A 13183-nucleotide genomic window follows, 5' to 3' on the forward strand; every position below is an offset into this window, starting at 1 on the left:
TAATTAATTCGATTCAAATTTAATAATAAATACTATATATAAATAGTACGATAAAGAAATTAAAATTAAAGATGTCATCAAACTGTACTTAATTCCCGAATACATTTACAAACCAATCTGGTATTGAAATTTCTACAATATGTACAATACTGTTTAATAAGCCTTTTAAAATATGTATTATAGAATCATTTTTCCAACTTTCTTTATATTACTAACATTTATATTTTAGTTTCTAATATTATTCTCTAATCTATTTCATTAAATACTACCGTCAACTTCATTACAACTACATATTAGAAATAGTAAATCCCTACGAACTATTTTCAGTAATGTAGTATTTATTAGGAATTCACAGTTAATAACTAAATTTAATTACTGCGCCTCTCACCAGTTCAAATATCCTTGTTTGACTATAGTTTTAAGTCTTCGTCTTTTGCGATATGTCTAAGTAGGTTTTTCATCTACTCTCACAGAACTAACTGTCATAAGATCGCCAATCTCATGGGTCATTTGTCATAGTTTGTTTTGCAGTCAGCTGTACAGTTAGCTGCATTAATATGTATACATTTACAAAGCTTCAGAAAATTTAATACGCCCTCGGTATGAAAAATACGAATGAGCGTATGTTCTTAGCATGGTGGGAAGCATACGTGCATACATATTTTTGAAAAAGATGGCGTATACAAGTTTCTGAAGTTTTTTAATGTTTCCATATTTATTCAGCTGACTGTACCTACGCAGTACTGTGCATGTCACCACAATTGAAGCCCGAGTTACACATGACGTCAATTCCGCGTACTGTCATCTGCATGCGTCACGTACATCCCTCGCGGCCGCCGAAAGTCCGAGAAGGTCGTTGTGCAATTAGTGTGGAATATTTCATATTTTACAATAAAATTATGCTATTTACATTAAAGTTTCAAATAATCCTAATCAAATTAAAATTGATCTAATAACATTGGCTACTACATAAGGCAAAGCAAACGCTTTTCAGACGCTAGCTTATTTTACTCAAAGAAACCTCCAAGTAACAACGCTGTTGACAATTATTAGAGAGGACAGTAAGCTGAAATTAAAGGAATCCTTCCAAGCCGCTCCGCTGTAATTTTGTAATCTGAAATCTGAAAACATTTCACTAATTAGACTACATTTTTAATACCGACCCAAAACATTAACAGAGGTTTTTGTTTCGTAATATTCATTTGCAAATTTCTTACTAAAATTTAATTATTTCGCATTTCTCTGCACTAGCCTACAGCTATGTATTCATAGAAAGGATATTTATGGAATCATCATTAACATTTATACTAATTATAACAGTTTTTTTTTATAACAGAAGGGGGCAAACGAGCAGCGGGAACACCGAGGTGTTCAACGACGCCCATGGACATCAGCAATACCAGAGGAACCGCAGATGCGTTGCCGGCCTTTGAGGTGGTGATAAGCTCGCTTCTTGAACGACCCTAAGTCGTAGCGGTTTGGAAATAGTATTTACAATAAATGTTTTCTTAGAAGAAAACATAAGCACAAAGAATGGAACCCGACGAAAAATTGTAGTCTTTTAGATTCAGACAAGAATATAGTAATTTCAGAATATCAATAACATTCAAAAAAGTTACATATTTTGTTATAATACTTAATATTATGGAAAAATGAGCGTCGGTGGCTCAGTGGTCAAGCACTTGACTTGCAATCTACAGGTCCTGAGTTCGAATCCCGCCATGTACCAATGTGTTTTACCATTTCCGATTTACATATGTACATTTATCCGACGTTCTTACGGTTAAGGAAAACCTCGTGATGCAACCTGCACACATCTGAGAAGAAATTCAAAGATATGTGTGAAGTCAACCAACCCGCACTTGGCGATCGTGGTTGACTATGGCCTAATCACCCTTAACTTAGGGTAGGCTCCGAGCCCCTAGGTTGGAACGTATAGTGAGCTGATGATGATTATGGAAAATTAGTTTTATTTTTACCATTTTAAATAATTTTTGTATGAATTACCTTGTGTGCCGAATGGTGTGCTGTCTGATGACTTATCGGCAATTATATTTAGCCTCTGAACTGCTGTCAAAAAAATAATTCGCATTAAAGATATGTGGGATCAAAAACAATGCAATAAAATATAATTAAATTTTTACCATTGTTTTCCATTGCAGGAGGTGGCATTGCTGTAAATAAAACCATTGTTAGTTTTTACTGCATTAATAGCCACGGTAACTAATAAAAATACGGCTTAAATATTAACATCTCTTTCTTTATCTACGTAGGGTTGCCACAACATGTCTTCGTTCTCCAATGAATATTTACAAAAATAAATGTTTTTAAAATTATTAATAACTTACGATATAGTTTAATAGTTCCCTCACTGTCACCCAAAGAGTTTTTGGAGACACATTTGTATGCGCCGTAATCCGAGCCCGTTATCCTCCGAATGGGAAGCCTTAGCACGGTGCGATACGAGCCCGATATCTTTTGCGGTTCCAAGCCCCTACCTAAAATAACAACTATCACGTTACAAAACTAGGTAACAGTCTCATAAACTGTGGTCTTCTATTGTTTGAAACATTTGTATGTTAAAAAACAGACGAATTAATAACGTTCTTCTTCTCGAAATTGTCTAAAGAGATTATCATTATCCTTTTTTATGTTCTTAAAATAATAGATAGCTTTATGTTTAATAATATGTCACAAACTAACGCTCGATCGCGACTCCGGCCGCGCAGAATTAAAAAAAAACATAATTAGTAGCCTATGTGTTCTTCCAGACTATGTTCCGAAAATATCTTCAAAAAAACATTCATCCATCCATCCAAACATTCGCATTTATTATAGTAGTAAGATATTTTTTTTATTTAAATATGAGCCTCATTTTACCAAATGGATGTGATTATAAAATCATTCATCCGCCGTTCTATTCATTTAAATAGCTTTCTTTACATAACGATAATATTATTCCCAATGCTCGTGATTAATATATCTAAGCTCATTGAAGCGAACACCCCTATTGATGGATAATCTACAGGTCAACACAGCTCGGGACAGGCAGGCCGCAGATATGCTCGAATCAATCAGCATTACAAACACATGCATAAGGAATTCTGTGAGCGTGATAATATCATTGACTATGGCCTAATCACCCTTAACTTAGGGTAGGCTCCGAGCCCCTCTGTGGGGACGTATAGAGAGCTGATGATGATGATGATGATAATATCATAAATTAGTACGTGTCTTAGACTAGCTATCACCCGCGACTCCGTCCGCGCGAAATAAAAAAAAACAATTAGTTGCCTATGTGTTCTACCAGGCTATGTTCTATATGTATGTCAAATTTCATCAAGATCCCTTGAGCCATTCTGGAGATACCTTCAAACAATCATCTATCCATCGATCCAACCATCCATCAATTCGCATTTGTAATATGAATGAGATAAGATAACAAAAATCCTACAAAATTTCACTTTTGCATTCAGCCTACAATAAGTTGTTTAGCTGAAAAATCCTAAAAATGTTTTTTTAATCTTATAGTTTTGTTAGAATGCACGACAGTTTAACATGAACGGAGTAAAAACTAAATGTATTAAAGTTAACCAGAGTTTCCGTATTTCCCAAGATATGAGTACAAACCATGGATATATTTATTCATAGGAATAAATAAACGCACTTTACATACGCAAATATACATACAGTTCCAAGAAGTAAGACTGAATTGATTAAATACACATACCGATAGGTACTATTTCTCCATTTTCCCTGCTCCAGTAACTAACAGGCTTGGGATAGGCCTCTATTTCACATTCCAGCAATAAATCGGACCCCAATACGGCGCCCACTAATTGATTCTTAATTGTCACCACGGGCGGATCTAATAAACGAGAAAATTCATACAAATATACACATAAATTGCACAAATACATGATAAGAGATGTTTTTACTTACATTCTACGGTAAGCATTATTCTTTTGCTAACCGTAGGTGGTACTCCGTTAGAGGCGATGCACAAATATGCACCCGCATGCTGTCTGTTCACTCGACTTATATTTAAAACAGGACCTTCTAATGACGTCACTGCAAATAAAGTAAGCAGAATGAAATGCGAAAACAGAGTACAATTTAAAGAACAATTGCATGTTTTAAGTTATGAGTACATTCAACAAAGTGAACAATGAATACTTTATAAGTTTTTCTTTAAACGTTGCGCTAAATAACATGGCTTGATAGTAAACTAATACAAATCACGGCTAACTCACGTTCATTTTACTGGAAGTACCGACTAGTATTGGACATGTCGGGATCCTTCTTCGGGGAGAATGGATTAACAGACCACATTCGCGGTCAAGACGCGCCGTATAGGCGGACTTGATTTTAATTATATTAAAAAATAGACAGTGATTTGACAGTGAAAAAAATAATTGACTAGGTTTATATGACCTTAGCCTACTCTACCTACTACAGTTCTAGGGTATATTATCCACTGTTCGCTTTATTTACAATGAAATTTTAATTACAACCTATATTAACTGAGAAAAAGCAATAGAGCATAAAGTTCGCTTTGTAAACTCTCTTTTGTTGTAACAAAGAGCTTTACATTAAAAAATAAGCAGGTAATTATTTATATAGTGGTTACCTTGTATGCCATCCGCGATTGTTATAGTTTTGGAATGTTCTCTTCGCCATGTTATTTGTGGATGAGGCGAGCCTGTGGCGGCGCAGGTAATGCTGACAGATGCTCCCTCACGCACTGTCTGATCCGTACTGGTTCCACGGTCCAAGATGTCAGGAGGTACTATCAAATAAATATACATGTTACTGAAAAATCATGTACCCTCTGCTACGATTTGCCTACACAACTAGGCAACTAAGGCAACTAAAAGGTTCACAATTCACAAGTTCACGTGTTAGATTACAACTACGAGTACTATCAGTCCGTTTCTTTTATTGCAAAGAAAACGACGATCAAGGAAGTGTCACTTTATTAATGAATTCGTTCAATGTCTAGGCAAAAATCAAATAGTCGGCACACGATTTGCCTGTGACATGTCAACAGACTATTCTGTGTGATATCGCGACTGAAGTTTGTAAAAATGAATAGTAAACCATTATAGCAAGGTCACGTCGAAACTTCCATGGATAAAATATGAAACCACATTGTAAATCTCGCAGTAAAACTAAAGTCAAGGTTTTTAGCAATTTCTATTTTGCGCAGTGTACGGTCATAACAAACAACTGTATGGTTTATGCTGATTACGCTTTTATTGTACAAGGTTTTTTACATACAAGTATTAAAATAAAAGAAAACAATTTTAGTTTATAAGTTTTGATTACGAATGCGAGCGTGGTATATGAAATTAATTTGTTGGGTTTTTCTTACTAATTAACTTTAAACTGATGTACGTAGAGTTAATCCTTAGCTTATCGCTTAGGGCTCTATATATTAAAGTAGCATATATGAATATTTTTCATTTGTAAAAATGAATTGTAATAATGTCTCGTTGTTACGAGGTCACCCATTGTTTGCAGTCTGATTTTATTCTGTACATAAAATACTTTATTTTAAAGCAAATTTCTTTCAACGACATTACTTTATATTATTTACATGGTTGTAATGAATACTTTAAATTCATAATTTCATATATTATAATTAAATATCGTACATTTATCTATGATATCGTTTTATGTTATTTTCATTGAATACAGAAAGCTACGTTCAAAATTATATAACAGGATGTATTGACGACATGACTTTCTTAAAAATCTTATAATTCTTGTCCTTCTCTTTATACAAAGAAATTTTACCTTTCTTATTTACAAAGTCACTTAAATTAGAATGCCATTTAAGATAAACAAAAAAAAATCAAGCGATCAAATAAATTCAACCGATAGCTTGAAACAGTCTGTGTATGACCTTTACTCACCAACAACGTCTAAGTAGCCAAGTTGACTTTTCATAGGGTCCGTATTGATTTGACACATGTACCATCCTCTATCAGTCTCCCGGAGTTCCCTAATGTGAAGAAACCAGGTGCGATGGTCGCTATGGGTTACACCAACTCTCCGACTCCTTGATATCACATGCGTGTGAATGGTGAGAATCGTCTGAGTATCTACTCTTAGCCACGCCACCTAAGAGAATGGCGATATAGATATACGAATGCATTAAAATAATGTTACACATAAAGTTTACAGAAGTTTGAGTTTTTAATTCAACATAAAAAAATACGTAAATGATTTCATTATAAAACTTGGAAATAAAATCAGGAGACTGCTGGTGTTAGAGGTTTTTATTTACCTAAAAAGTCTTAAGTCATATCTTAATACTGTGTTACCACAAGATCTATTGCAATCGTAAATATGAAAAAATCTGTGAATTTCAAATACGCAAGTACATATTCAAATTTTAAACATATTATGAAATCTCAACAAAACCACGGCTTTTACAAAGTATTTTATATGCACATACTTATAAATCGTAAACATACTTGAGACTTGAACATGCTTAAAACAGCTTCAAAGTGATTTTGCGAACGGAAAGTGTTGCCTGAAGTGCAAGAAGCAGTTAGTAAGTACTTCCTTTCAACAAGATAACAAGTTTCTCTTACGTTTTACCTTGCGAACATTTAAAAAAGATCAGATAATTCCAAATAATATCTTAAATTACGATACTTGATTTTCGGTACAGATGCACTATTCTTAGTCATCTGCAATGTCGAACTTGTTTGAAATATTTTTGAATTTCGCAGTTCGGTATATACGGTTTAACGATAGCAGCTCGACATATTTTTATTTTTCTCGCACAAGTGGGTAGATTGAAATCCCTCACCGCCACGATCGGGCGCGGGGCCAGCGGGGACTTGTGGGGGCAGTGAGTTGGTAACAGTCGAGTCGTGGCGGACGTGCCGATCTTATAGCGTACAGGGTCGCTTAAGTTTCCAGTTCCGCGGTCTGTTTTACAACGACGCATCTATAACGCGCTTACGGGAAATGGTGCATCGGGTGCATCAGAAGTGCAATATTGTTAGTGGCTTTAGACTACTTGGCAGTGATTTATTTGACTCGGTTAACACCTACAGAGTGAAGAGACACCTGCAGGCGTTCAACGAGACATCGAGTTGGTAAGTGCCATGCCACTTTAACTATTTACAACATTATGTAAACTCTTGCAATCCGTATTTTAGGAGTAGTTGTGTCGCAGGACTCAACCCGTCGTTTATTATGGACATAGGGGTGCGATATTTTTCTTGCTTAAAGAGATTTCTGTCTTACCGGAGTTTCTCGCTTATCCGGTTTCGACTGTATAAAGTCATCAATTATTGCTCTTTCGAAATTTAGTTTGCACCTTAATATAAATGCATACAAGATCTTCTTCTTACATCTTTAGATTTAAGGTAAAATTTTATTTCAAATCAAGTGCCCATCCTTTACTAGACACTATAATACCTACGCTAGTTTAATCGCTCCACATGGAAAACTATTTACACCTTTAGTCACGTGTGCAACGGGACATGACATGAATTTTTTGATGACTTGGTACAGCGATCGAAATACATAGCAGAGATTCAAGCCCCTACGTTTTTTAGCTCTATTACTATTAATTTGAATCGTCAATAGCCTAATGGTCAACAGTACGGATTGTCGTGAACCATGTCGTAGCACAAGCCTAGAGCTTAGTTGGAATGGTACAAGAAATATTAGTAAATGAACAAAAAACTACTAATATTTAAAAAAAATTAAAACGCAGTATTAATTTTCTATAACGCGTAAAATTATAAAAACTAAAGTTACGTCTTTGAAAAAAATTAAGAACAGTAAAATATAATATATGTTCTACAAAAAGTTTGTGTCAAGCAGTGTCAACAAACTTTTTTAGAAAGTTCTACGTAGTCTGAATTTCCTAAGTTGTGTAAGTTAACTACGAATAGCATTTAAGGAAATGTTTGTACGTATTCAAACTAGGAAAGTTCCTTTCTTTTGCTCTTGTTCTTTGTGACGAGTCTATCAGTTTCCTTCTCAACAGGTTAGGTTTTTATAAATTACACTTTAAGACTTGTTATCAACACCAGGGAACACTATTTAATACACTTGTATTTTTATGATTAAATTTACCATAGTTATAATGTACTGTAAGAAACTTTGTACTATTTCTTTTAAACTAAAACTGATGTGTAAGAATGTGTGTGTCTACGCAATAAATAAATTATTATTACTTATATACATTTCTAATATAATACATTTCATATAAAAAAATATATACAAAACATATTATATTAAAAAGAGAACACCACCGGCTGCGGAATCCCATGACTCAAACAACCAGTGGTCAGGGCTGCAGAGACAGGAACCTTCTCACGATGCGCGCGGTTTCTAGGATAACTGCCTTTTGTATCGGGCCCTTAATCCAACTGTTTAGCGAGAGCTTCTTGAGATGTTGAAAAACTATTATTATAATGTTCATAAAGTGATTTTATAAATCTAGATTAGCTTGACAATTGTCTTTTTAAAAGCTTTTATTAAAATTGAAGTCAAAGGCTAAAATAAATTTCATTTGCAACTTAAGATACGTATACTTTTTAAAACGATCTATGTCAATGTTGGACGTAAATTTTAACTTAGTTACCGTTAAAAGAACTTTAAAGCTCACTCTACGAGGGCATAAGAAGGCTATTCATATGATATTTAAAATTATAATTTTTCCAGTCTTAAGCTTATAATAAGATATCAAACTTTAAAAATAATTTTTAAATTAAAAATTCTCATTACTTGGGCTAAAAGTTGTTAAGATTTTTAATTAAAATGTTATATAATATGAAACATTTTAGGATATAATTTATATAGGATATATTTATATTATATAATTTACGAAAATGAACTGAAGTTACTTACGAAATAATCTTTGTGAATGTTTACATAACTAGGAGGTGGGCAAGAATATATTTGTAGTTTTTTTTATTTATGTTAAATACAATACAAAATCTCTTAACTCAACAAGACCTATAAAACTTTGGACCTTAAGAATCAACGGTAAAAAATACATTAATCAACAAACCTTGTAAGACGACAAATTGTGTACTGTACAAGCCATAATAGCCTCTCTTCCAAGCGGTGCTGTGACATTTTCTATGGGAGCGCTAAAACCCGGTTCAGCTGCAAACAAACAAATAATTTAAACACAATAAAGAAACATAAACATACAATTAAAATGTCATAAATGTTACCGAAAAAATCTACGCTTTTAAAGAAACTAAATACCATAATTATAAACGCGTTAGTAATGTCAAAACGTTTTTACTTTGAGAGTCTAATACATTCTTTGTGTTCAAAGTCGACCAAAATACTATTGCCTAATAAAACGCACCAAAGCCTGCGGAATGAAAACATTTTATGACTTCTAAGCACGTGACTTATAGGAAAAATATATCCGATACATTCATAGCACACGGAGAAAAAGTAAAGAATTTTGTTTCTCTCCCCCCTGATCTTAAAAACAAAAGTTTACTTAGTACTAACTTTTTTATTTTTCTAATATAAATATAGAATAAAATGAGTTTGAAAATACGCATAGCTTCTACTGCTAAAGTAGCAGTAAAGCTGAATGGAAATAAATATAATGGATTCTTGATAATATCTAGGCAACATGAAGAGTTTCGCTGTCCGCGCCTCGGGAGACGCGGCCGGCCTCGTCTCGCCGCCTCGTGAAAACTAATTATCCGAATAGTATTGTTTGGAAAGTTGAACACAATAAACTACACAATAAGGCACAATAAAAACTGAAAATCAAAACAGCACTCCGAAAACTTTATTAGTAAAGTCATGCTATGAATGAAAATTAATTTTGGTACTAAGAGACGTTTCGCGGTGAGACTAAAAGTTAGAATTTTCAGCAATTAATAAATAAAACATTATTACTCTAAAATATTTAAGAAAATATTGTGTTTGTGTTAACACTTATTTCTAGATATTGATGCGGGGAACACACATTGGGAAGCTTACCTAATTTAAGGCTCCCACAAGTAACAACTCTCCAGCCCTACCAACATACAACTAGCCCATGAAACAATAACATTACATAAATTTATTACATGTACATTTGTTTCGTTTTTACTTTAAATGTTTATCAATTCATTGTAATTATTGAACTAGAATAAGGTTATTTTGTAAGAATGCGAAAATTTTATCGTCGAATATTATATTCCAAAATTTATTTCCCATTAAACTGAACATAAATAAATTGAACTGTTTAGAAGAACGATAAAGCGAATACAAATTGATTTATACTGAACCGTTTGTTTAAATCGCTGTCAAATGTATTTCCTTCAGGATAACGAATGAAAGGAATATCGCAGATTGCGGATAAATTTTCACTTAGAGCTCAAATTAGTGTGAACGATTTCGAATTTATAAATGGAATCTTAGACAACCGTCTTGCTAATTTCAAGCTTTAAACATTTTTAAATCGTATTAGTTCAAAATGGCGTAACAAACTCCCAAAGTCCCTAGTAGTCAGGGTCGGGTGTAGAATGAAAATCAGACGCCAGTCTCAAAGGAGTTGGAGTTGTGACTCTGAAGAAAAATAAAAGTTAAAACATTCCAGCAGTACATTACATTCTGCGACGATATTTGTAAAAACTTTAAAATTACAGGACCTGAAATGAAACAAAGGAACAAATAGTCATTCACGCCCACTATACTTAAAGGTGAGATTTATTTAAGTTTTATTTATTTGATTTATTTTTATAAACAGGGTATAGTATACAAAATTACGTGAACCCATTGCGGGTTTGTCCAGACACTTTGGACTAGTTATTTTTGACCACCGTCTATCGGAATGCATATTATGTTACACATCATTCTATTATTATTCAAATAAATAATAATATTTTCATTCACTCGCTTCTAAACTATACTACATATTAATAATAAAAATAATTTATAGTGAAAATGAAATTAACAAAAAGACCGATATAAATATAAAAATATTTGTGCAAGGCGCTGTAATAGTTGATACTGTTGAAGCGGGCTGGGAGTTGGGGGCTTGTGAAACTTCCGGCGTTGTCACTGACAAATTACGAACGTTCCCCGCAACGGTCCCTAGCTTCACTAATTGACTACACGTCAAATTTTACCGCGATAATCCAAATATAGGAGGGCACGATTTTAATATGCGCCCACTAATAGTTTCCCCTCTAACAATCTGTCTACTTGGCCTCATTTAACGCGTTCTAAACTTATAACGCGTCTTTACGTTGTTCAAGTTTACGGTAATTAAAAAGATAATAGTATAACTTTATTTTTTAATATTTATTAATTTAATATAAATAAATTCGACTAACTCTATCAATATGCCATTCCGAGGAAGACAAACATACTTGTACCGCGAAATTACACTTCTGTCAGTTGGGCGAAAAAATAAATAAATAAAGTAAACCTTTAGAAATCAATAATAAACACTTGAAATGGAGACTTTCACTATTACTACAACTTTATTCATCTTGAAATTAACCCTACATTCATCTTGCTAGTGCCTAAATAATGCATCTTTGCAGAAAAATCGTTATTGCGTTTGAGGGCTTCTATGTACTTTACTTTACATCAGTACTTATGTAATTTACTACTTTCCATTATCACCTTTCGAACACAACATCAGGTGAGATCTTGTTTACCCGCTAATTTAATTATTATAAAAATATTTTTATTATCTTCCAATTTTAAGTTTAGAAACATATATACGACATCTTTGTTGTTATCGCTTTGTAAAGTGGTAAAAAATAAAAAAAAATCCATGAAATTCCTGATGATTTATCAAGCGATCAAAAGGTTACAAAGTGCATAATTGTACATAAACACGCTTCATAAGCTAATCTGATGGCACTTGCGGCAAACTGTTTCAATTACGTGTTGTTTTTTATAAGAATTTTTAGTTTAATTTTACATAATTGCGATAATAGTTTCTAACATAATAGGCATTAATTTCCATGTTGCTGTTTAAACATGCAGTATTTTAATCTTGTACTTCGATTGTAGCTACATAAAGCAGGATAAATTTAAATCGGAACTGAATGTTTTAAAAGTTTTTCATTGCAAATTATTGATTTAAAACTTTTTATAAAATAAAGACATTGTATAGATTTAGGAGTCATTACACATCAGATGAAGGAAAGTTCATTACTCGACAAGACTTTTAAAAGATAGTTTAATTAAAAAATAAAATAATTTCAAAATAAATTCCAATATTATATTACACGTCAAATACAAAATAAGAAAGTTTTATTGAATTCTTATGATAATCCCTCAATCATGGATACATCCGCAGAGATATAATGACATAGTATGTCATCCTGATGATAACAAAACGCATAAAATAAATATCTATTGAAAATTACATTTACTTCACAAATATATATAACTTATGCCTAACCATTTGTCCTCAACATACGTGCTTTAGAACAACTTTAGTGTGAATTGTTTTAGTACTAATATGGCGCGTGAATTCCACCAGAAAACTCATACTAATTTTGACATAATTGACGATAACTATACGGAAGAAATTTAAAAATTAATTCAATTACTCTAAATTGCCCTTAAAAACAGAACAAAATCTCTGATCTTTCCCTATATTTACATAACTAGCTAACAACACCAGCTTTTCTTGTGTGGATATACAAAAATAAACACTCAAATATAATCTAGCTTATTCTCTAATAGAAGGGCTTTCTATTCGTGTAATAATTTTAATTACCATCTTTAAGATAACATATTACAACTAATATGTCGTTTATTTCAATTATTACTACATTTACGTTTGTTCATATATCAGTATAATTATACTCACGTGATAGCGTTGTCGCACTTGACCAAATTAGCAGCCAATCCAACAAAACTAAAGTTAAAAACATTTTATCACTTCTCGTATTTGTCTAAATTAAAATTAAACAACTTTTATGACATTTTTAATAATACAATGGAAGTTTCAGGTTTGTTTTCAATCTTTTCATAACTTCCCATAACCTTGAAGGTCGTAAATATGTATAATAGTTTATTTAGAAATTAGTTGTATCGGATAATTCTTCCTTAATATTACTGGCACGTAGACCAGTTAAATAACTTTGGAGCAACTTCAATAATGTAACGTTCAAAACATTTTTAAGCTGTGAAACACAAAGTAAACGTTCCTTCGGATTGCATT

General features: G+C 32.8%; 1 protein-coding gene across 1 annotated transcript; it reads right to left on the reverse strand.

Annotated features, from left to right (window-relative positions):
• Positions 1-274: 274 nt before the first annotated feature.
• Positions 275-12893, reverse strand: LOC106115572 (lachesin). The gene is made up of 10 exons (XM_013309000.1): positions 12830-12893; positions 9047-9144; positions 5919-6126; positions 4631-4789; positions 3943-4071; positions 3731-3868; positions 2349-2498; positions 2145-2174; positions 2008-2070; positions 275-1121 (listed from the first exon to the last, which is right to left on the reverse strand). The coding sequence occupies exons 1-10, from the start codon at positions 12891-12893 to the stop codon at positions 1012-1014; spliced, it is 1149 nt and encodes a 382-aa protein (XP_013164454.1). The 3' UTR covers positions 275-1011.
• Positions 12894-13183: the final 290 nt, after the last annotated feature.

This window comes from Papilio xuthus, unplaced genomic scaffold (assembly GCF_000836235.2).
Source record: "Papilio xuthus unplaced genomic scaffold, Pxut_1.1 DF827777.1, whole genome shotgun sequence".
Taxonomy (NCBI): domain Eukaryota; kingdom Metazoa; phylum Arthropoda; class Insecta; order Lepidoptera; family Papilionidae; genus Papilio; species Papilio xuthus.